The sequence below is a fragment of the Pararge aegeria genome, chromosome 12, assembly GCF_905163445.1.
Source record: "Pararge aegeria chromosome 12, ilParAegt1.1, whole genome shotgun sequence".
NCBI lineage: Eukaryota > Metazoa > Arthropoda > Insecta > Lepidoptera > Nymphalidae > Pararge > Pararge aegeria.
Window position 1 is genome coordinate 10,937,349 of NC_053191.1, and position 26,615 is coordinate 10,963,963.

Genomic DNA, 26,615 nt, shown 5'->3' on the forward strand with positions numbered 1-26,615 from the left:
ACATTTTTATATATAAAGATTGCTGTTATGGCGGCCATCTTACAGTAGATTTTCTAGGTAAAAATCTTAACTACATTCATAGCTTAATAATAAAAATTGTCAGCAAAAAGTTCCTCCCCTATTTCACCACCACTGATAAGTGGCAACCGTTAGAGAAGAGTGGCGAAGTATTGTCAAGCGAGCCACAAAACCCAGATGACGACCACGACCAGTCTGACAAAACTAAAACGACTAAGAAGAAGAATACAGGCTTAAAACGAAAGCTATTTACTCATTTTCAGTTTTCTTTGGAGTAATAAAAATGTATCCTAATCTACCACCTAGGCATTGAAAGTGATCTTCAATAAAAGTGCTTGTGTTAAATGTATGTATGCTTTTTTAACAAATAGTGATTATCATCCTAATAAGAGCAAAGCTGTGAAGAACAGTCAGTCAGAGTCATTTTATTACTGTTCTTTCGTTTATATAAACTATGCTCTGTGGTTTCCGCCGCATAAACTACGGGTTTAACGGGTTCTTCACTGTGGGTTCGGTTCTGTGGTTTGGACATGGTTTCATGGATTGTTCGTGTAATCGCGGGTTATTTGAAAAAACTTCCTCACTATCGATCAGATTTATCTGCTTTCAATTACATAGCTGACACACTTGATGTAAGGAGAATAGACTCGGAGCTCACGTTAACAAAAACAATATGCATTGACAACCAAGCGTTGAAAAGTTTATTTGCGACTTCTTCTGCTTGGAATCCTTTAGTATATATCCTATAGTTTTCCAGCACAGCTAGCATGGGCAGGAGAAAAGGATAAATATTTGGATCTCTCACAAGTAGAAATAATAACAAAATAATTAAGTGTAATAATAAACGGGGGTAAAGTTCTCCTATTCCATGCACTCATGCTTTAGCAGGTGGAAACGTTAATTATTTCCCTTGTCATGGGGATATCGCGGGGTATAATTTCTGTCTCCTGCTTGTACTAGCCCTCCTGGGGGAACTTTGAAATCGCCTGGGATAATATAAAGCCTGTGTGGTATAATCTTTAAAGGTCAATTTTGGGGTATATGCTTTCCCGTGCCGTTACCGTTACCGTTGGTGATGGCAGCAGCGGCGTGCACTGCATACATGCATAAACGCACTGCACACCTCAGGGCCTATCAGGGTTTTGGAAACAATCAAATACTACGATAAGGATACTTGATCAAGCAGCAGCGGTGTATGTGCATATCATAAGTATAATAAAACATTGCTTTACCTAAACATTTCGAAAAACCCGTTGTTTTATATTGTTGCTTTTTGAATGCATATCCTGGTCAAAAACCCTATGCACGCCCTTGGATGGCAGATCAGAATACTGTTGTCGTCCCCTCACCCACCCCGCGGGTGTCGTAAGAAGCGATAAAGGGAATATATCGGAGAACGGGCAGCAGGGTCTTATGTGCTACTATTAGCATCTACTGCGATCATCAACCATTGTTTTTTTAATTGCCCACGCTAAACTCATAGCCAAGGGTTCATCACTTCTTATGATACTTCATAATATAATATGTTCGTAAGACTCTGTGCGGGCTTGTATCCCCTTTTCATCGATGTAGTTTGTTTTCATACCATGGATTAAGAATGCCTTTTCGTGTTATTTCTACAACCTAACTATATTTATTCTCTATGGCATTAATATCAGGATTGTGCTCGGAATAAAAACGTTTACATCTTACATGTTACATCATCTCAATCACAGGAAATCCATTGTTAGAGAAAGGTCTTTTGCGGAGTTTTCCATTTTACGTTTCGGTTTTGTGTCGTTTATATCCAGCGACTATCTATGATTTGTTTTATGTCATCTGTTGAACTCGTAGGGGGTCTACCAAGACTGCACTTTTCAGTGCGGGTTCAGTATTCGAGTATTTTCAGTAGCAGTATAGCTTTTTGTAACAGAGCTCGTCCGGGGAAGTACCGTCATGCTTAGTTTTGCCGCAAAGCTGCATTGTGGGCCATCTAGGTGGTCCGTCAATTAAGACTATGGAAAAGCAACTTGGGAACCCGACGTCCATCGATTCTCCGAGCTATATACATACAAGTGGGTCATCATACAAGTACTTTATTTTTTTACAGCATTGTTATAAAGAGTGATTGCGTTATACGATCAGAATTTAATATAGAATATAGAATCAGGGAGCAGATGATCTTGTGGCCAACGAAAGATAATAAATAAGAAAAGCCACCTGCGCATGTTTCTCAGCCGTTCGTGTAATCCTGATAAAGACATTCTAGTCGCAGTTGGTACTTCAAGCTACCTCCGTTCATTGCCTCTTGAAATACTACCGCAAATGAGCGAACTATAGCGGTAATACACACTGCTCTTAAGTTAATTTAACAAAATCGAGCGTTAGAAATATAGTTTTTTTAATACAAATTACAATTTTTTTATCACTAAGTACATGTATCAACTTAACATATTAAAAATATCAAGTGTGTATAATCAGGGTCCAACTCGGTTAACAAGGGCATGGGCCACTACAGAACACCGGTCTCCTCCCACAATGAGAAGGGCTTAAGGCCGTAGTCCACCACGCTGGCCCAGTGCGGATTGGTGGCCTTCCCACACCTTTGAGAACATTATATGGAACTCTCAGGTATGCAGGTGAGTAATCATGATGTTTTCCTTCACATTTGAAGCAAGTGAAATTTTAGTTTCTTAAAACGCACATAACGTTTTAGAGGTGCGTGCTGGGAAGTGAAGTCGAGCTCTCATCCAAAGCGCTATCACCGCTTCACCATTGGTCATACTTAGGTTTAGTTCAAAGGAAAAGAGTAACTTAGAATTGAAGATGGAAGTGGTAACAAATCTTTGGAATTCTTTTTCTCCTGTCTTAAAAATAAAGATTATAAATCCGAAATAATACAGGAACTTCGTCAGTTTCTTGCAAATTTTGGTGAATTAATATACAATGAACTTTTGATAATGACGCCTGCTTTAGAATTAACTCATATCTTAATTTGACGTCCACAAAAATCTTTTCAAGGATAAATAAAACAACTCTAATTTAAAAACAAAAAGGCTTACCTAAACAAAACGAGGTACGGGCTGTAATGGGCCGCCTTATCACTAAGCAGCGATCTTTTTCAGGTAACTTCAGTGCAATATCTGCGGACTGAAAACTTTAATACGGGTAAAATACATGCCTATTTTCCTTTTTTAGGATACTATAAGTTTCTTGGTAAGTGACGTATTTTAAGATGGTAGCGAGCTAACCTGTTGGCATGGCAGTTGTATTAAGCCTAGATCCCTAATAATCAATTTCTACGCGACATGGTATCAGAACGCTAAATCATAGCGCCGGCACGTGTATCTAGGGTGCCAACTAGCCTCGGCCGAAGCCAGACCGGACCAGAGAAATTTTAAATTCAAAATTGCCCCGGCCGGGGCAAGAATTTAGAAGCTGCCACTAATGTAATAACACACGACACTCAGAGCTGCGGTCGCTTAGTTATTATACAAAATCCCATCTATCCCATAGGCCATTATTACCCTAATAAATGCGCGAAATATAACTTTTCTAAATAATGTGCGTTTTAAGTGAATAAAAATATCACTTGCTTCGACGGTGAAGGAAAACATCCTGCATGCCTGAGAGTACTACATAATGTTCTCAAAGGTATGCGAAGTCCACCAATCCGCACTGGGCCAGCGTGGTAGACGGCCTTAACCCCTTCTCATTGTGGGAGGAGACCCGTGCCCTATAGTGGGCCGGTAATGGGTCGATGTGATGATGAATGGTACTTATGGTACTATAATATCTCTTCATACTAAACTCTTAAACCTTGGAGTAATAAAAAGGATAGTTGCTGTACCGCAAACTAATATTATAAATATTAAAGTAGGTACTGATTGTTCTTTCTTTCACCCTACATTTACTATTTTTACTTTAATGATATTACTAATATCATAAGTGCAGTAAGGATTAAGGACTGTAACGAATTCGCGTTATCGAAATTCGAAGACAACAATTTTATTATAGGCCGATTGGCGCAGTGGGCTTCGACCATGCTTTCTAAGTCCAAGGCCGTGGGTTCGATTCCCACATCTGAAAAAACAATTGTGTGTTGAACAAGAATGTATTTTTTGTGTCTGTTATTTATTATTATAAGAATTTATGTATGTTATGCATAAAAATATTCATCAGTCATCTTAGTACAAATTACACAAGCTTACTTTGGGGCAAGATGGAGATGTATGTATTGTCGTAATAAATTATTATTATGATTATGTAAGATTCATTGTTGCTTTCTCGTGGCGGTGTGTCCAAATACATTTAAACTTGCATCGCGGTAAAGCTGTTCAACTCACAAGGATCGGTAGTTAGTGTCGCATTCTAATTTATATGGCACTGCATCTTAGATAGTTCAGTAAATAAAGTTCGGCTGCTGATGAGAATATAATTCTAAAGCGTTCTAGACCAAAGCCGCCGGCATGCCGCTGTTTGGTGTAAACGCCAAGATTATGTCTCTTGCCGCCTGCTTTGCAAACATATGTCTAAACTCATGTGTATATAGTCTCCCTGAAATAACATGCATTAATAAATAAATGCTTTCCACTCAACTATAGGACAGACTACATTTAAGATTTGTATTTGTACAATATACTTATACATACGAGGCAGAAATTCTAATTTGTATCTATTTTGTATATTTAATATTAATATCTCATGTAAGTTTTTTGATTATAACTGTTTTTAAATAATATGTTATAAAATAGTGTAGATGGGTCATAGTTACCAAATAAAGAATTAATATTATTATATTAAATATAACATATTACATATATGATAAAAAGCTTGGGTATGAATTGATCTAACTTCGTAGCTCAACATTAACTAGACTGTGAGATGGTGATAACAAAAAAAACCTGGCTAAGTTTGTTGTGGGCTTCTTCTTAGACTAGGGCTCGTTTGGAGCTCTCCTAGCTATAGTTTTTAGTTAATGAATGTAGTTATCACCATCACTAACATTAGTGTAACATGTTAAATGCATGAACGCTTCATAAGTGCCTGTAATAAGGGTTACGTAAATAAAACATTTTTAAATTTAAATTTGAATTTTTGATTTTAGTATATATTATTATTATTATAATGTTTTTCCAATTAAATTTGTTTAATTGACTGTGTTTAATTCCAATACATATATGTGAAAATTTGAAAATAAATTAAAATTCTCTAGAATCAATCTAAAATCGGACAGGCAGATTACGAGCGAAATAATGATTATAAATCCATTATCCCTAGCATCTTCTTCTAGAGACACTAAGCTGGTATTGTAGTCTTAAATAGTCACGATAAACGTAAGGCAGGCCAATTTAGAGAATCGAATCAAAATCAAGACATCTTCCTTGCAGTCCTTGAAATCCACTTGAAATTGCGCTTATCGGGTTTTACTCTCTCGGATTCCGGATCGCTGACAATATAGAATTGTTTTCCAAAGTCAGTAAAGTATTTAGCTAGCCTCTATTTAATTTAATACAATTTGAGCCAGGATTTAAATTTAATTTTGTCAAACATTTTCCCGGACATCTGCAAAGATTTTCATTGCTTCAGAAACGTCTGGCGCGGAGAAGTCTTACCTTCTTGTAAAGAAAACAAATAAACGTTTTGTCTGTGCTCGTATTTTGCCTGATGACTTTAAAATAAGAGTACATACAAAAAACTTTTTTTTTTAACGTATTGCAAATAAATATGCCTGAGGTAACAAAAGTTATTTTAATTTCGAGAGCTATTTTAGTAAGGAAAAATTCCATGTGATATATACTTATATTGTATAATACTGGGTACTAAAACTATGGCCTTTATTGCAATGGATACATTCATTCGTTCATTTAGTTGGTAATAAAACCAAACAAAAACCAGATTTACTTTTCATAAAACTCCTTTTCGAAATCGGTTGTTAACACATTTTTTTGTCCAAAAATAATTGAAAACTTAACGTAAGCATCAGTTCAATATATACCGCTGAATAAAAATTCAACAATGAAAACGTAATAACAAAGTTAGATGTAAGCGGACCAAGTTATAATATATGTCCGGCAGACTGGCGAAAATTCCCCCATTATGCATGGAACTTTATACAAAGTTACCGGCTATGCTTCGAAACTGCAGGACATACGCAACTGTGCCTTTTTATCATAATGCCATATGAAAATAATATATGCCATTTATTTCATATGGTATACTAGCTGTGGCCCGCGACTTCGTCTGCGTTTGATTTTGTTTTTAAAGTATTCAGTATCGCTAAGCCTTAATTGAGTATAGTAGTATGACTGTCATGTGATTGTCAATTAATTATAGACAAATAATTTGCAATAGAATAAAATTGCAACTATAATTAAAGATCTAAGCTATCCTATCTCTTAAGTTGGACCAGACTGCTCACGGTGTGCCAATTTAATTTAAAATCGGTTAAGTAGTTTAGGAGTCCATCGCGGACAAACATCGTGACAGGAGATTTATATATATTAAGATAGTACTCATAACAACTTAAAATTAACATTTTTTTAATATTAATTTAAAACCACGAATAAAAACTAAAACTCATTTTTTTTCATTCATATATTTTTAAATTTGATAATGCTTTTTGAGAACGTGTTCCAACTATTTCTGATTTCATAATCTATCTAACTATAACCTCGTAGAATAGAAGTAGGTAAACATATTTGTGTTTATTCAAAGCTCTTTTGCATAAAGGTATACCTAAATTATAGGTAAACTAGAACCTGACGGTGAAAGAAAAATACAACTCACGTCAATCAGACAATCAGAATTCAGACAAAGACTGCAGCAAAGACGATCTGTATGTTCATTACAAACTGAATCGTTGAAATTGTTACACTGTTAATTTTAACTAAGGAGAACTTTACTTACAATATCACTGTTTCATTTTCTCGCAGTTAAAGTGAAAAGCAGAGAGTTTATCTCGGTCATAAAACCAATTTTATCCTACATATACTCGTTTATCTGCACTCTCCGGGTACGGGTATATTAGCCTCAGATAAAATACTTTGATTTATGCAGTTATTGTAAAATCTAAACTACCAATTGACATCTTGGAGATGTCTCTTGAAAAGTTCAAAGTTTGTATCAAAAGTAAGCTTATAGAAAAGTCCTATTATAGTATAAAGGACTACGTAAACGATAAAAAAGCTTGGGTTTAAATTATTGCTCTAACCAGGTTGCTCTTCTAATAATTTAAAATGACATTGTGAGATGGTGTTAACAAAAAAAAAAAAACACCCGGCTAAGTTTGTTGTGGGCTTCTTCTTAGACTAGGACGCGTTTGGAACCCTCGTAGCTTTAGTTTTAAGTTTAAGAATGTGGTTATCGCCATTATCTCACTACCGTGTAATTCTTATGTACGCATCAAAAGTGCCACCTATACCTACTTGAATAAAGATATTTTTCACTTTGACTTTGACTTTTCTACTATTTACATTTCCTAGTTTTTTACGATATTTAAGAAAGTTCGTTTAATAAAATAAAAATTAATAATACATTTAATAAAATGGAATATTTATAGCACCAACATAATATTCGCATTTGAATAAAACTAAATTAAACCTAAAACGTTCTTGAATTTCCTTGACTATTTTATCAGAAAATTATCACGGATTAGAAAAAATCATGGCTATATGAGAAACTTTAACGCATCAAATATTAAACATGCCGGAGTTATGCAAAAGTACAAAAATAGTTTCATCAGGTTTGAGAATGCATGGAATTTTGAATACCTCTTGGAACTTCCGGTTGCGTTTTTGGAGTTATGCGGCTTTCAAACTCCGTTTTATTAAATTTATTTCCTAGGGATCATGAAGATTTTCAGCGTTTGAAGATTTCAAGGAACTATCCTCTTAAAATGAACGTACAATTGCACAAAGACTAAACCGTCTTGTCTACGTTTAATTCCGCACTATTATGCATTTAAAGTAATACACCTCAAGTTATTTTTAAATTAAAGGTAGACGACCTTTAATATGTTCTATATATTCTAGAATATTCTAGTATATGCTAGTAGGTAAGAACTGACAAAGAGGTAGGTATCTCTAGACTGTGCAATCATTTATTACAAATTTGTTGCTGAAGAAAAACTTCAATAGAAATTACTTCCCGCGTCAATAAAAACCCACATATATTAATCGCTGCCTCGTTGGTCCCTGGTTGGCATATTCTACTACGGATTGCGAAGTTCTGGGTTCGATTCTCATATAAGGTCAAAACTGTGGAGGAAGTGGGCAGTGTTCAGATCATTGCGTAATAGAACCGTCACTCGCGGTTATTGTCATTCTTCTTCTTCTTAGTCTTTACAGTCTTGACAGACTGGTCGTGATCGTCATCTGGGTACTGTGTGTTGTGGCTCGTTTTAAAATCCGTCGCCAGTCTTCTCTAACGGTTGCCTTTCTTGCGCATTCATGTAGAGGAGCCTTGATTGCGGCCTTCCCTTTGTCCATCCATCTCATCAGTGATCTACCGCGTGCCGTTATTGTCATTAGAATCTTACTATAATAAATTGTTACGAGTCCAACCCAGGTGAGTCGATGTTTGAAAGTCTTCTTTCTTATGACAGAGGAAGTATCCTAGACGCCCAGCAGTCACTGTGGCTGTCGATGGTGTTAATGATGATGATATCATATATTTCTTTATGATAGTTGAGGGACCAAGCAGATGGCCAACCTATGGTTAGTGGAAAACCAGCAACTAAACAAGGCATCACTAACAGATCATGCAAGGAACTCGTCCTGCAACATGTGGCATGTTGCATCAATCTGAGGCGTAGGTGTTTAAGCCTGTATGTGCCTGTAATACCATCGGCAACTACGGTTTTAAGACCAGAATACAACGATGCTGCTTCATTACAGTAGTACTTCTCCGGACAAGCTCTGTCAAAAAAATGTCTACTGCTGCAAAAATAATCGTTAAAAGTTCACAGTGCCGGCGAGAACTCTCTCTCCTCTAGTTTGTCGCAGCGGTGCACACTGGGCGGTTAGAAGTCTCCCAGAGAGAGTTTGGTATAGATTAATATTTCGTCTGTAGAACTCAGATACTTGCTTACAACCATAACTCTAACAACACTTTCTTTTAGCAGCTTCCCAAATCATAGTTTCCAGCTCTACTTATGTTTCTCTTTTATCGTCAACGGTGAGACTGTGCCTACAGATTTAGCCTATTTTTGTCGACCGAAACGTGTGATTAAACACAATGAAGTAAATGATGTAAGCAATCAACAGATGAGCACCACTGTGGAGCGTTTTTCGATTGATAAATAAATAAGTGACAGGTGATGTCTACCACAGTTCTATTTTAATTCATCGATCGTTAAAACGACTGAAATTAACGTTCTAAAATAGTGAGAATCTGAATTCCGATGTATTTTATCAATCAAACCATCATCATTGATGATTTGATCATGTCAACCAATGGACGTTCACTGCTGGAAATAGGTCTTTTGAAGGGGTTTCAAATACAAATAGTTACAAATACCACGGTCTTGTGCCGCTTAGGACCAGCTTAGATTCTTGGTTGGCAAAACAAAAGGAGTGTTTTATTAGTGACAGTAGCAGACTAAGTAGCTAAGTCCATCAGTCCCCGAGTTAGGCACACCTGACTGGCTAATCACAGACCGGTTCACACTTCTTTCAGGGTTCTGAACCGGCCGAATGGAAAGTTACATGAAAGGACCTGTACTTCGTCACTAAGAAAAAAGGCGAAACAGACTGTTCGCACCGAGCGCTTTCGGTTATTGTCAACTTCAGTCACCCAAAATAAAACATGCCAACAATGTGATTTAAATCAAAAGCACACCTTTAACTATTCAACCAATCTTTAACCAATGATGTCATCTGTCAACCGCGTAGGAGGTCCGAGGTCGCCATTCGAGCAGCTTGGGTCCCCAACGTCCATGGGTTCTTTGAGCCATGTCGGTAACTATGGTTCTTCTACGAATCTCCCCATTCCTGATAAGATACTCCTAGCAAAGCTCTCTCTATCGGCCGCTGAGTGCCCCTGAACCTTTTTATGAGACATATACGAGTAGTTAATACAATGATCAAATAAATAGAAATAAATAGACAGATTAGAAATCAGTATAAGAAAATCAATTTAAAGTAGCAATTATTCATTGTAAAGTCAACATCTCCTGAGGATGCTCCGGTTTCGGAGCGAAACGTGCACACCAAACAGATCAATGTACTCTACATTGCCGAAGATCTGTTTGGTGTGGAGTATAAGGATTGAAGAAATTATAAATTATACCACACAGATTCTCCTGCTTTTCACGGAGTATAGCAAATTAAACTTGATTTTAATAATATATCATGGATTTCCGCAAAGTAACGCCTGCTTCTATCCAATAGAAAGCAGTAAATAAATATCGTCATAACTAAGCAAATCTGTAGTCACCTTAAGCTATTTCAATAGCACGTAAAGAGTTGAATACCCTTTTAAAACTCTTATTTAGCTTATGGTACGCGCTTCTATATTTCAGCTTTATAAGAGTTCTTTCTTTGAAAAATTACGATTCCTTATAGTCGTTAAACTTATCAGACTTGTTTAACCTGTGTTTTAAGGAAATTTTAAATAATAGTAGACACGACTGCATATTATATATTTTATTAGGTTAGGTACCTAAGTTACTAAATTATATTTCTAACATTTATACATAATATACTAAAAATAAATATCATTATTTACTCGCCGTATCTTTGAAACTGTATCAATATTACCAAATAAGTGGTCACTGCACCCAGGACCTAAAAATGAGAAATAATGAATTACATATTATAAGTAATATTTAGAGATTAAATTTCGCAGCTAATCGACATGTGTTTAGTTTAAATTCTGTTTTATAGAAATCTCTTTTAATTTAGAATTATTAAGCGATTTAGGTCTAAAAATAGTGCCAGAAATTTTTATGAATAACGAATTACTTTTAGAATTGCCTATTTAGTTTAGGAGATTTGTGTGCAAAAGAATTAAAAAAAATATGGCACACTTATTAAAATATACATAAAAATATATATTAAAAGCTAAAGACAGATATAAAAAAAATTTTAAAGCTGGAATTTGCAGTTCATTGGCAGCTTTCCACTAGCAATGCAGATGTAAGGTGCGCGGTGACCTGCTTACTTACTTGCCATCTATTTATTAAAATAAGAAAACTAATTTTGTCGGATATGTAACTTACAGAGGCAACTAGCGGTCGATCCAAGGTACACATCCCCATTGGAGTATAGCTGACGGACTGTAGCATCAGTTGTCTCGAGAACAGTTCCAGCCGTGAAGGTAGCATCCCGGTAGATGGCGTTGACGTCATTAACCGACACACCAGCCCCTCGGTTCTTTTCCCCTAGTATAGATAAAACATAGATTTTATTAAAAAAATATTACGTAAAAATGCTGAAACGCTTCTTAGTTGCAAATTTATAACTCCAAAAAATGCAGCGTACTCTAGAAGATATTACAAATAAGAAATTAAATACCACCTCTGATTTTCTAATGTATTGAATTAATTAACCGCAGTTATTTAAGTGACGTAAATTCAAAACTGACTCCTTCTACTAAGTAAAAAATTCTAGAATTTAGAATGTGCTTCGATTAGCGTAGGTATGTTTGTGACGTTATTAACAGACACAAAATGGTATTCAAATGTTAAAAACACATGCACCAGTTTAGAACGCGGGATAAATAATTGCGAGAGCATGCCAGAGCAGTATTTTTTTTTGAATTTATCATTAAATATTATAGTAAGTACTATTAATTAAGAGTATAACGTTTACTTTCTGTAAACTCTGAAAATCATTTTATAACTTTTGCATTGAAACCTTATAGTATCTATGCAATTTGCATTGCAAATTTGTCTGCAAATTTGTCTGTCTTAGATGGGATACATTTAATGTAACGTTTAATGTTTCTTGGTTACAACGAGAAATTTTAGATAAAGGTCAACCATTAATAAAAAAACAAAATGTACAATTTGATCGAGAACTTACTTCAGTGATGGTGTAATGACATGGTTCCACTACAACGAACATGCGTAATACGTGTGTGACGCACCAAAGGAATTGAAGCACCAGGAAGTGTATACGATGTGCCGATACGACTGCAACAAGATTATTTATCCTAAAGTCTACTTGACATTGGCTAATCTCTGTAAAGATAGAAGAGAAAAAATAAATAAAAAAAAAGTCTACTTGACCCTTGAAAAATAAATAAAAAAAGCACTTTATGTGGTATCGGCACAGCACTTTTTTTTCAAACATGAAGACAGACTTGTTATATCGTGAAGAGTTGTTTTGCATCTCTCCTTATAAATATTTTTATAGCTGGAGTAACAGCCATCTTTCGGTTGAAGAGGGTAAGGTTGCAATCGCTTCGAACGGTTAGTTAATTTCCTGATTATATGCATGATATTATTCCGGATCATCAGAACTTTCGGTTCATCTTCGAATCGGCTTATAGTAATAAGTAGGCCTCCACCTTACCTGCTATGGTAGGTACCATGTACATAGATGCCTGGTATGGTGGGTACATTTTCATATACAATTATTCTTTGATTTGGTTCGACTCATGTTGCGTGTAGCCCTTATATATATAGAGCCGCGTCTGAACACGGGGATATGCTTACATTAACCGATTTTTCTTTTACAGGCTCAATTGTTGTAAATTTATTATTTTTGTTCTGTGAATAAATAATGCTAGCGGACTAAATAAAACATTAGCTTCTTATTTGTTGAAAAACAATGTTACGGATTACAAATAATAGAATTTGGAACATTTTAGGAATATTGGTATTCCAGTATAGTACACTTTTGTCACTGATTAGTTTGAGTAGAATGCTAGTATATAGTACTATGGACCATAATAAGTGACGTGATACTCTATAAAACAAATAGGAACTATCCTTCAGTCATAAAGAGCCGGTGCAAACGAGCGGCAAAAGACGAGTGGAGTGTTTGGCAATCCCCATATAACCTATAGACATCCGTTGATCCGTGATAATGATGTAGAAGTGCAAAATACCCTACTAATTGCCAACTTACTTACTTATCTCCATAATCAAGAAGTACGGCGTCACAATTAAGTGCAGCAACGTAGATATGAGGATTACTATGAGAGGCAGACCGTAGCTGTTGCCTATACGGTGCACCACGTTGCACAAGGCGCCGTGTAGGCACGCCAGTCGCCTGATCGCCTCACATGGCGGCACCACAAGTTTTGGTTCACCGCTTACTGGAATCATTTTTATAATTTTACTATACGTTGTTTGCGATCCTCATCAGCTTTGTTCGTTCCCGGGTTTAAAAATAGCCAATGTAAAGTATTACTCACTGTCAAAAATCTAGTTGATTAGTTTCTTAGTGTGGGCGTTATCGAGAACGAACAAACAAACAAGTAAGGATAACATTATGTACCACAAAAGGATAGTGCGGTACCGTTGTACAGTCTAGCTTAGACCGGCCGGCTTAGGACTAAGACTGTACATGCGTTCCCCGAGTTCTGACGCCATCTGGACATGGTTATTTCCATTGTCACGGGGGTGTTCGGACCCTAATCTAGACCAAAAACCCACCAACAGTCCAGACGTGCAGATGTCCAAAAACCAACCTAAGCCGAACGTCGACCGTTAGCCCTTCCCACCGTTCTGGCAAAGCAAAGCTTGGTGGTTATAAAATACAACCGTTCCAAAACAGCACATGTCGGCAGCACGGCGGTCAAAGCAGAATAGTACGTTTTATTGATATATTTTACCTGCTTTTCGTATAATAACTGCATTTTCTTTTCCCGGCAAAGTGTCCACTAATAAGCTTACGTTATTAGCACACCTTCGAGACTCAGCTGCTACTCGTATAGCGAAGATATTTAGTGAAGTCGGGTCTTTGACTTTCTCCACTGAAAGTAAGAAACAGGTTATATTTTATTATTTTAAAACTAACTATTAGCTTTCAACTGCTGGAAATATGCATCCTCGATTATAGATGAGAGGGATTCAGACCCAGTGCTTAATTCGGGCGGGTTCGAGCGATGTTCCTTATTTTGCCGGAAGACGGATTCAGAGTATAGACTTACAAGATTGCATGCGCCAGATGCAGTATGTGGGTTTAAACGATTAATATCACATGTTCGTGACAATAATCGGGATCGATGGCTTAAAGTGCTTTCCATGGTCTCTCCGGATTACACCGTCAACTTTCTTAACTAGACCTCTAACCTCAAGTAAAAGTATACCTACGTGGGATGGATATGTGCTTGGCGGTCAGAGCCAAGGCACCGTTGACTGCCTGGAACCTCGCACGCACTGACAGTGCAGTGAACGCGAACTGCAGCTCCAGGATCATAACGACGTACCACAGGAGATAGAAGCCGATGTAGTTTGTCACTATATCCCCTGGAAGGATAGTCATATTGAGTTATGTAATATGAGATTTGTATGTTCCCTTACGTCTGCTTGAATCCAACAATTAGGTTTCAAAAGATTCGATATGGTGTCCGAAGGTCTTAGCTTTACTCAACACTTACATTGTCTGTCAATTCTTTTGGCTTGCAGCGCGTAGAAACAGAAGTCATCGGCGATTAGCACGGAGAAGAAAAGCAAGATCGCGATCAAAACGGCGCAAAGCTTCCTCTCAGTCACAAGCGAGTATTGCGCTCCGATGCTGGTGTCTACCTACAAAAATGTCAACTGTCAAGGCTGAGAAATGGTATCATACGATTTATTCGGGTTTATTCGAGAAAGTTCTTTTTCTCATTCAACGTTCGTTTTGGGATTACGTATGTAAGTAAGAAAAGAAATATCCTGCCAAAAACATTCTGTTAAAAACTAGCCAAGTCTCGATGGAGCTGCTTGTTTATCTCTAAAAAGTAATGAAATGAAGTTAAAAACGTGCCAAGTGGAAAGTTCTGCGACTTCTTTATTATTAAAGTTAATGTTGTGTGACTTGGCTGTTGAAAGGTATACAAGGCTACAAAACCAGGTGCTCTAAAGGATGGTACGGCAGTGTTTGCTTCGCGCAGGACTTGTTGTTAAGATATTTAAAGGATTCAAATCAATCTCCACTAGGATGATATGCTAGGTGAAAGCTTATATGGAATACGACAGGATGAACCGAACTTTTGGTAGAATAAGGAGGATGGATGAATGAATGGATACACTTTTTTTTAAACACTGCAGAGAAATAATACAAAAAAAAAAGTAAATAGTGTGTTGGCAACAGGCTGAGAGGAGTCTTAGCCGTTTGCGCTATATATTATACTCACTGAAGCAACACTTTCCATAAACTTCAACATATTCCTCATCCGCTTTGGAGCGCCATAGACTCCAGCGCCAGCTGTCAAAACGACAACCAGTACATCGCAAGTGCCAACGAATTGGGACATCCGCGAAGACATACGCACTGACAGATCTACGCCCACGTTGATCTCCGCCACCAGGCCGAATATTGTGCAGATCACTGGAATTAAATAAGCATTGCGTTTTATTTATTATTCCGGGATAGAGAAATGTTGTTTAAGAAATCTCTAAATAATCATGAGTTAGTAAAGCGGTAGATAGTTCTTCAATGAAAGAGAATTCCGGTGCCCAGCTTATGAAATCTAACATCAACTCATCTCTTACAAAATTATAGAGGTATTTGAATTATAATCGAAAAATGCAAAGTACGATCGATAAGCAGATCATAACGTAATTATACAATTTGTCGTCTTCATTGCTCCATACCAATTTCTATGTAATTTTTCTTTAATAATTATATTCTTAGGTTAGACTCCTGGGCCAGGATAAGTGCTGTTAGGGATTGGGTTGATATCTATGTTTTATATTTGTAAGAGAAGCCATTTCCAGCAGTGAATCCATGACATGCCAAATTGTACAAGATCAGTAATTTGTGTCTTTCTAAGCTTTTTATGTATACAAAATCCTTTTTAACTTACCTAATATAGTTACCAGTATGTAACTGTATATGCACATAGCATTTGATATTCCAACTGTAAACCCAGTGCTCCGAGACTCAAAACGAAGAGGTGCGAGGCCAAAAAAGCTGGATATCTAGAAAATAAGAGTTAACTAGTAAAACTCATTAATAACTTAAAATGCTATTTTGTATAGAACCAGAAGCTATTTTGTGGAATTGCATTATGAAACATTAACCTTCATTTGCTATTATAACCTGAAAAACCAAGGAAAAATTTGTACGGTGAAATTTAGAACTTCTTCAATTACATACATACATACATACATTTCGTACCGATCCTAGTTGAGTAATAATATCAAATTAACTAACGTAACTTATTCATTGTAAAGTCAACATCTCCTGAGGATGCTACAATGTCGGAGGGGAAAGAGCGTAGAGACTACATTTCGGAAGATCTGTCTCCTTTTTGGTTGAATCTGGATCTCGGCAGATAAGCTTTCAATGGTATAGAAAACCAAAGCTTATTATTTTATAATGCCAAATTATGACATCTCGAAGGGAAATAAAGGATAATAACTATAATATAAGTTGTACTTGCTAGATTTGTTCCATAATTACATGCACAGAGTGAAACATAAAACTTGGAATCAGTTTTGAAGGACGTTTGACTGTCTTTTATAAGCAAAGTAAAATTGACAGCCACCTATTTTTTTAAAGAAGCTAAAACAATATTTTGAACTCAGTAGTACCTAACATTAATACTCGTAGACAGGTTGAACAACATAAATCGTGCTTCTACACGAACAGCGGTATGCATACTATTTTCTTCACTTTTCAGTTCGCTCAGACCAGAATAAATATACCATTATTTTATGTACTGTTTAAGTATGAACGCTTGAGAATTGAAAACAAAAAATTACCTTTAAAAAACCTATTGCATTGAATAAGAGTCATTCGCTATCATGTCAAATTCTATCTACACTTTCTACGTACATATATAGTATTTTTATTTTATAATCTTGAAAAGCTTACGTATAAAATATAATAATTAAAATCAGTTCACGCAATGAAAAGTGAATGCAGGAACATCTCTGAAACATACATTCATATGATTTTAACGGCCGATTGGCGCAGTGGGCAGTGACCCATTGGCATTTCTGAGACCAAGGCCGTGGGTTCGATGCCCACAACTGGAAAATGTTTCTGTGATGAACATGAATGTTTTTCAGTGTCTGGGTATTTATCTGTATTTTATAGGTATTTATGTATATTATTCATTAAATTATTCATCAGTCATCTTAGTACCCAAGAACACAAGCTACGCTTACTTTGGGGCTAGATGATGTGTGTATTGTCTTAGTATATTTATTTAAAAAAAATATATTTTTTTTATATACATATTGTATCAAAGCTCATTGCATTTATTAGGATTTTATTTCGTTTTCGCTAAGGACTGCGACTAAGCTCTCCTTCGAATACTCTGTTCGTGGAGACGTAATGTGAATAAATAATGTTTTGCCGTAGTAGTAGTATAGCTTATTGTGACAGAGCTCTTCTGGGGAAATACTAGCAAGAATCATCAGTAGCTGTGTTCCGATCTGAAGGGCGTGGTTGTCGATGTTATTACAGGCACAAAAAGCAGAGACATTAACCACTTCTGTTTATGGACACAGGCCGGCACTTTAGATTGCCGGACGTGTTCCTTGGATGCCCTGTGAAGATTTGCTCTGTTAATAGGCGATAGTTTTTCATTTACCATCAATTCAATTCAATTTGGCCATCCGCTTGGACCGTCACATATTAATATAAAGAAGAAGTTGAACCATTTATACAAATTCTAAGTAAAATAACTTGATGAATTGTACCCTTTACTTACCCTGAGTATAAAAGCATGGGCCCCGCCCACAACACAGTGCATGTGTTGGCGGCTTTCAGTACCCGGGTCAGACTCGGACGGGACCGGGGTAGTGTCACCGTCCACCTTGCCCGAATCTGCACCTAAAAATAAATTTTTAAACATAATAATATTGAAAAAAATTCATACATGTCTTTATAAAAGCCCTAAGTAGAGAAGCATTATGGGACAAGAGCAGTTTCGAGCGTTTCATATTTTTTCGGTTATGTCAATCCTTTTTAGTAAGTTACTATCGCCGGGTCGTATGAGACTGCGTGTTGCGTGTGACCGGTTCTGCGTGGAAAAAGTTTCATCATAGGTGCCAGTTGCGATGTACCTCTTTTTCTCATTTGCTGCTGTTAGGGGCAGATACTCCATGGCAGATTGGAGGGAGTTATCTTTGCGGACTGTATTATGTCTGCGACTCATTGAACTAAGCCTGAAGTGGCAAAGGGCGGTGTACACAGCTCGGAGAACACGTGGGTCCCAAGTTGCTGGATTGGTGACCTCGCTCCGGTAAACGCAGCGTTGATATACACCCATCAGATGGATGTATGAACAGATGCATTAAACCAAAAATATTAATTCGAAACTAAACAGACACAATTATCTAAAAATTAACAGACATTCACTTTTGTGCTATTTATTTTTATAGAAAAAATGTATTTTAATATTATTGAATATATATTATTATTTATTTAGTTTGGAAATAAGCGGCCCCGGATCGCGGATTTTGGAAATCCCTACAAAGACCTACGTCTAGTAATGGACGCCAATCAGTTGAAGTAATGATGATGATTTGTATACTTTAGATATGTTAAAATGAAGTCTTTACATTCTAAATACTGTTTTTAATAGAACTCATTCAACCGAACATTGTTCTCCTTCATTGCACATCCAAATAATATATTTAATCACTCGATTTTCCCAAAGCTTTTCTATATCCAAAGATTTTAAACTAAGATTTTTGTGGTTAGTCAAAATGTCTTAAAAATAGTTTAACGGGTACATACACGGGATTTGTCGATATTTCAAAACAGTTGCATAAAGCGTGGTAACGACGGGACTGCGGACGTGCAAGATGACAAGTTGGATGACAAGGGCAGAATCTAATTCTTGCTGATTTAAAACATTACCCGTTCAAACGTAAAGACGGTTTAAATTAGCAAGTGTGTGCAATGCAGTGGTAGAATTATGCAAATCAAGAAAGCGTCGTACAGCCTCTCAATTTAAAAGTGTATTATGTCAAACAGTTCTTAAAATACCAGCAATAAATACGGAAGCTGGTAGTTAGATTCTGCTCGTGACATCCAACTTGATATCTCGCACCTACGCAGTCCCGTCGTGATGAAGATTCAACTGGGTTGGAATGTCGATAAATACCATTACATTATCGTGGTATGTACCCGTTGAACTATTTTCTCTATCCATTTACATAACTACCACACCAACCAACAAAACCCGTATATTGTTTAGGTAATTTTAAATACACAAACACTTCAAACATCAAAGCTTTCCCGATGTTTTGTCCGTCCCATATCCGTCATTATTGTGTTGATAACTTTCATAAACTGCTCCAGGAAAAGCATCATATCAAAGTTTGTTAAGCTTATCTACTAGTTCTGCAACTAATGAAAAGTTTTTAATTGCATCCCTGAGAACTAGCGGAATGTTGTACTGTTTACTTCTACTTTTTAACCGTTTTCTAAAAAAGGAGGTTATCGTTTTGATACATAAAAAAATTGCAGGTGTATGGATTCATATTTAATGTAGGTATATTTGAATGTATTTGATATATGTACTATGTTTATCAACGTGTTTTCCAAATTATTCTTTGCAACAAAGCTGCCCTTATCGTCTTCTCTTAACTTAAATTTAACAACAACATTGCCTATATAAATTAGCGTATATCTTTTTGGCGAAATATTTAAGCTTCAAAAAGGACTTATTAAAGCAGCAGGTTATATTTCAATAATCAGAGAGGCTTCGGGTTGATTGCTATGTACAATAATTATTTTTTTATGCATATATTTTGTGTTTTCACAATAATTAAGGTTAAGTGCTGCCTATCATTTTTAAGAAATTATTATAGATAGCTTCGTAGCTCTCATCGACCCAAGGCTCTTTTGCGGATTCGATATGATTCAGTAGGATCAGAATGATGTCCAAAGTATGAGAGCGGTGATAGCTAAGTGTAATACCTGACGTATTTGGCCTAGGTGTGTTTGATCCCCGGCACGCACCTCTAACTTTGCCGACACATTATTTTGATTTTTAAAATTAAAATATGACCTCGTAACGTTCTCAAAGGCGTATGAAATCTACCAAGCCGCAATTGACCAGCATGGTGAACTGCGGTCTAAATTATTCTTATTCTGAGAGAAGACCCGCGTCCCGTAGTGGCCGGTAATTAATAGCCGGTAACTTCTCATTTGAGTTTTTTTGAGTCCACCCACCTAAGTTATTGTTTACGGCGAAGTACGAGAATCCAAAATCTAAAAAGGTTTTATTTTCGCATGAATTTTCTTGAATAGTCAACTAAATGGACTGAAATAAATCTGAACTGGCCGTAACGTTATATAACGATGTAGTATATGATCGATGCTAAAAACATCCTCCTAATTATTTTTTGATGACCACCACGCCTTCTTAATGGAATAATAGTATGTTTAACCTTTGTTTTTGTCATAGGCCAGTGTATCTCAAGAGATATACACAATACAGCTAGGTATACCTGACTTTGCCGCGTCTCTGCAATATATTTATAACTAGCGGACCCTCGCGACTTCGTTCGCATATAATTTAATCGAGAAGCTAGAATAGATCTGATGCTAACATCATAATCATCGTGGATAGCTACTATTATTTTACGTAGTATAATGAGTGTGTAAGTTGTCATTGTTTTAGTTGATACACACATACATACATCCATCCATCCTCACAAACTTTCGCATTTATAATATTAGTATATTAGTAGGATGGTACGCATGCATTCGATCGTTGTTCCATATGCCTTGCGACTTACTGTTATTTACGAAGAGTTATGCCCTTTATCTCCGACAATATTTATCAGATCTTCATAAAAAATAGGCAATACATGCTTGATAGTATACACTTTCAAATAAAAAAAGAATTATTAAAATTTAACGGAGCTATGAAGTAAAATATTTAAAAAATTTCATCCCTTTTCCCGGAGGAAACTTATTGTTTATCGGGATACAAAATATCCTATCTATTGATCCGGAATATCAGTATACCGAATTTTATTTAAATTCGACAGACAGACAGAATGACAGAAATTAAATAAAAATCTGTTTTAGACTGAGTATCGATTATAAAGCATCCCCCGGCAAAAAAAATCAAAATATATTAAATGTACAGAAATCTTCCAGTTACAGTTTTATTATTCTCGTAAGTATACCTAGATAACATCTCAAGAATTCGGGGAATTCAATAATTATTTAACTTTACAACTGTTGTTTAACAACGTACGATTTAATCATATTGTTATATATTTCAATCCACTAACAGTTCAGTGCTGGACTACAGGTCTTTCACAACGGGAGGGTTTGACTAAACGGCGCCTAATAAAATGTAAACACTTTATCACATCTAAACTGAGGCAATTAAAATTGCTAAAGTGCTATTTTAAGAAAGTGTGTCCGTGTGTCCGCCATGCCAAGAAGAATCACTATATGGAACCACTATAAGAGTTAGTTAGATGTTAATATTACTAACCATATATCTAAGGTAACCAAAGAGCGATGTTCAATTGCCTGGGTAAGCTTGTTATCGGGCTATACGTCAAATCGCAAGCTTATAACAAAGGTATTTATTTACTGGTTGCTGAGTTTCCCAGGAAAGTGCGATGAGATTCTGCATCCAATCGCACTGGTATCTAAACCAAAATACACACATACGACATGATCATCCGCGGTAACACAAATTTTATTTATTCATTTAAGAATACAATAAATTAAACAAGACTGATTGCCTCAGTGAATCTGTCATGTAATATCTAAATACGTACCTACTACACTAAAAACATACTCACTTTTTGTTTCGTTTCAACTCAAAATATTCGTATTATTTATGTTAGTGTTCTATAAAAACTGTAGTCACGTCAACTTGTTTGGTCAACTCTTTTGTTTACTATGAAAATGATTCTTATAATCGATGATGTTGGTTCATCAAATCGCGTGTATGGAAAAGCGTGTTCAGTTAATGAAAATATATGTAAGGCTCCTGCACATTACGATGGGAGGTTATTGGAATGCAATGAATTCCGGCTCAGCGCAGCTTGTCCTTTTATTATTTACTGAATTTCTAAATTCAAAATTCAATTATTTTAAGTAGGCCTGCGAAATAGGTGGCAATTTTATTTTGTGGTGACTCTACCACCGCCGAAAAACTCGATTTAGATCAATTATTGTTTGCACAGTTCGTAGTTTTTTCTAAACTAATTTGGCCATTACTTTAGATAAAACTACTATTTATTGTAAACTAATGGGCTATTCCTGAATCCCATAACGATAAATATTATTCGTATATTTTGTAACGCATTCCATAATACCAACTTTCGTGTGTGTCTTCGATGGCAATCAATAACAATTTGGAATATTTTAGCTGGAAAGCGTATTGTAAATATTATATTTGCATACAAATGATTATTTGTTTTAATGCTTTGTTTGACTCAAACGCAAATTTAGGTGTCTATAAATATTAATTGATTGATTACGCTTACGTTTAGACGCAAAATTAAGTTATCGTTATCATAAATCTCATTAATACCCGTGGCTTATGATTCTTACTTTTTAATATATAATATTAATATACAACAGAGTAAATTGCAGAATTTTATCGAATATAACGATGTATACTGTTAGTGTCCTTAATAAATAAAAAAAATACATAAAAGTCCCACTTCTGGGCAAAGTCTTCTAATATTTAAAGAAGAGAAGAATTTGTAGAAGAGAAGAATGTAGAGCTTCCACTTCCTGAAGAAGAATGTGCAGCTGATTTAATGTGCTTGAAAGAACTGAAACTATTTATGATCTATGTAATTCTTCACAGCCGTAAAAAGTTATATTATGATTCTTTATCATATCTCCGATCAAATGGTTGGTTGTCTACTTTATTCGATTCAGTACAATTTTTTTTGTTGATAAAATGCAAGTTAGTTAAATTACCTACCTAATAATAGTACATTACAAAAAATAGAAGTACGTTTTTCCCAGTTATTTATTTGAATTTGGGACAAAATAAAAAATACTTTACCAGAAATTACTGAATATGTTGGTTGTTTTAATTACTTATTTTTATACATTAGTTCCTCCATTTAATGCATTATTACGTTCAGCCATATTAGTGTGTATGCGTTCTTGACGTTGCTAGTTAATCATATTTTTTTTAAAGATTTGACTAAGCCGTAAGTAAAACTACGTAACTTTTAATCCTGCGGGGATTGTCCCCAGTTGCTTTTCCTTGATAAAAATTATCATACGGCATGAAGATAGTTTGCATCCTGGCGCCCGAGTCTATGCTCTCTGAGCCAAGTTTCGCACAATGATAAACCAATAAATAAACAAACAAACATAAACACTTTTATATTTAATATTAGGTGTATAAGTATGGATTATGAAGCTGTTGTATGAAATTGGTGAATTTAACTAATCCGTTTTGGAGCAGCGTGGGATCTAAGTTCCTCAAAATAAATCCCTTTGGGATGAAAGAGAAGGCCTAGATATAGTTAATCATTAATTGGCTGTAATTTTGAACAAAGGATTTAAAAAAATGGCGAAGCTGGTGTGTTTATATATCGCTTATGATCTAAAATTAAAATTTATTGAAGTAGTTGCGAGTTACCTTCTGCTGCCTGATCAGGAGTTCCTTCTTTGACTTTCATCTTAATCTAGAAAAATTGTACACTCTTTCTATAATGGAAAAGATTGAGGCTATAACACGGACTTCCGGGTTAACCAGAACGTGGAAAAACACCCCCTTTTAAATCATAGCCTTTTAAAAGAGTCACAAACCTTAACGCTTAAAAAACTACATTAATTTTATATAACAAAGTGAAAAAGTAAAAAATATATACGCGATTACTAACTTTTATTTTGAAAAACATACCCATGACTCCGACTTCTTTCTCTGCAGTTTATTCTACCATTCACTAATTAAAACAATTGAATTCGCGCGCACTATTCGCTTATAATAATCACTTATTATAGCGGATCGGGTACCAGGGCAATATAGCCTGCGTGGAGAGGTCGAGCGGGCGTTCAAAGCACTAACGGTTGTATGAGGCAAAAGCTTTATTTACACTGGACGCCCATATCCATCGAGTCTGAAAAGTTTGCGCTACAGTCACAGTTACTTGTTCTTAGGATTAAATCTATTAGTTCGTAGGTACCAAAACGATAAAATTTGAACTTCTCTAATTGAAAAATAGTGTTGAAAAGGTACGAAAGTAAAGTATAATTAAAAAAATACACTACGTAGAAAGCCAACAACAGCACGCCCTGGCAACCGCTTACATATACTTTAATATGATGTCTATCATTGAAATGTTATAAGAGTATATGCCTTAGTGCTTTATACATAAGGCCACGTTTTGTGTTCTACTTCCATCTATGTATTTCTATTCTTCTTTTATTCGATGTGGTGTACAAATAAAAATAAAATATATATTTATATATATTGCTATCTGTGGAGATTTGAATAGCCAGACTGTCCAGATATATTCAAAATACGGTTACAATTTGGCGCACTTAATTATTGCACGGCCGTGGACTTAAAAAGTCGGGTCGCTGCCCACCGCGCCAATCAGCTGTCTAATAAAGCTGCAATAATTAAGTGCGCCAAATTGTAACCGTATTTTGAATATATCTGGACAGTCTGGCTATTCAAATCTCCACAGATAGCAATATATATAAATATATATTTTATTTTTATTTGTACACCACATCGAATAAAAGAAGAATAGAAATACATAGATGGAAGTAGGTTCGATTCCCACAACTGAAAAATGTTAAAAAAAATATAAAAAGAAATATAAAAAAAAAGTAAAAAAATTGGACCCGATTTGGGATTCGAACCCAGGACCCCGTGACCAACGTGGAATAAACTAATCGATAATCATCAAACATATTTTAAGTATCATAGCAATCAAACAGTCCTTGGAATAAAAACAGCATTCATATTGATTTATCCTTTGGTTTCAAACACTCAAAAGATCAAACACAAAGATGGAAAATTATACAGGATGTTTGGTGCATCGTGTGCCAAATCGAATCTGATGATTGGAGGGGTCTTTGGCTATCTCTTCAGCCCTCGTAAAAAAATCTTGCTCAAACGGTTTTTTTTATACTGATTTTAAATTGTTTTTTTAAAAATTGTAAAAATTCTACATTTAAATTTTAATAAAAAATAAAGTTGTTAAGTATTAATTAATTTTCTTTTTAATCTTTAATTTGTAACGTTTTACGCTTCTTTTGAAACTAGAATTACACGCCAGCAACATCTAGTTTTTGTTTTACAGCCCCGCAAAGTTTTTTTTACGTAAAAAAATAAGCTTGAACGTCAACTTTCGGTTTTAATAAAAAAAAAACTAAAAGTGATCATGTTCTTCCAATTTTTTTAAAACATCTCTGGACTGTCCCCTTTCTAATGGTGTGCAATATGCCATGAAAAGTAATTAGTAACATCACTAATTTTCAAATTTTCTAAACTTGGTCGCAATTTTCTAATATTCAACAGGTGAAAGAAAAACAAGGGTTTGCGTAAATAACACTCACAATTCACAAGGCAGATGACATTTTCTGTCTCTTTCATAAAGTTATACGCCCGTTGTTCGTTTAAACAGGCAAAAATAGTTTTTTCACTCTAGTGAAGCGAAATCTATCTTCTATTCCTTTCTTGCATAGTGCAAACCTGTTTGAACCAATCGCGAACGGGCCCCGCGTCGCGTCGACACGGCGGCCATCTTATTTTTTAGTCGAGACATCACTGCCTCTGCTGCCTAACGTGTGTGCTAGCTTACTGTACTCCACGATTCTTTTATTTAGTTTTCGTTAAGTTTTGTTGTTTTTTGTTACGTTTTATTTACTTTTGGTGTTATTGTTAAACTTTGTTGACTTTTTTGTTGTTGCAATGACGACATACTCTAACGAGGAATATGCGGACATCATAATGGTTTATGGTGCAGCCCGTGGTGTCGCTCGTGCAGCGCAACGACTTTACCAGGAACGCTTTCCTGGTCGACGATTACCTGGCCGCAGAGTCTTCCAAGACACATACCGACGTTTACGCGAGACTGGGAGTGTCAATTTTCATGAACCAAGGGGACATGTTGTGCGACATAATGTTGAAGTGGACGAGAGAATACTGGCACTTTTTGAGGAAGACGACACAAGAAGCATTAGATATGTGGCGGCACAACTTGATATTTCAATATGGAAAGTGTGGAAAGTCCTTCGACAAAACGAAAAATATCCATTCCACGAGACTCCGGTTCAAGGTACGTAATTTAAAACCTTTGTTTGACGTTGCCTTTGTTTAGCAGGTATCCATAATCTTCTAGTGCAATTAATTACTGCTCAAGGGGAATTAAAAAGATTTTTGGTTGTTGCAGGTCTTGAGGGTGGCGACTTTGACAGACGAATGCACTTTTGTCGGTTTTTGTTACACACAGATGTGGATAATCCTGATTTTTTAAAAAGAATACTGTGGACTGACGAATCCAAATTTACCAGAGAAGGGATTCTTAACTTGCACAATTT

The 26,615-nt window shown here is 35.8% G+C and overlaps 1 protein-coding gene across 1 annotated transcript; it reads right to left on the reverse strand.

Annotated features, from left to right (window-relative positions):
• Positions 1-10,721: 10,721 nt before the first annotated feature.
• Positions 10,722-18,889, reverse strand: LOC120627932 (gustatory receptor for sugar taste 43a-like). Its single transcript, XM_039896058.1, has 11 exons — positions 18,849-18,889; positions 17,818-17,939; positions 15,961-16,075; positions 15,289-15,482; positions 14,551-14,698; positions 14,264-14,419; positions 13,783-13,923; positions 13,078-13,263; positions 12,024-12,133; positions 11,219-11,380; positions 10,722-10,784 (listed from the first exon to the last, which is right to left on the reverse strand). The coding sequence occupies exons 2-11, from the start codon at positions 17,857-17,859 to the stop codon at positions 10,722-10,724; spliced, it is 1,317 nt and encodes a 438-aa protein (XP_039751992.1). The 5' UTR covers positions 17,860-17,939; positions 18,849-18,889.
• Positions 18,890-26,615: the final 7,726 nt, after the last annotated feature.

Coding starts and splice junctions, on each gene's coding strand:
- LOC120627932 (XM_039896058.1), bottom strand. CDS start 17,859: ATGCACTGTGTTGTGGGCGGGGCCCATGCTTTTATACTCAGG. Junction 14,420..14,550: donor CAAAAGAATTGACAGACAAT/GTAAGTGTTGAG, acceptor CTATCCTTCCAG/GGGATATAGTGACAAACTAC. Junction 10,785..11,218: donor ATCGACCGCTAGTTGCCTCT/GTAAGTTACATA, acceptor TCTCATTTTTAG/GTCCTGGGTGCAGTGACCAC.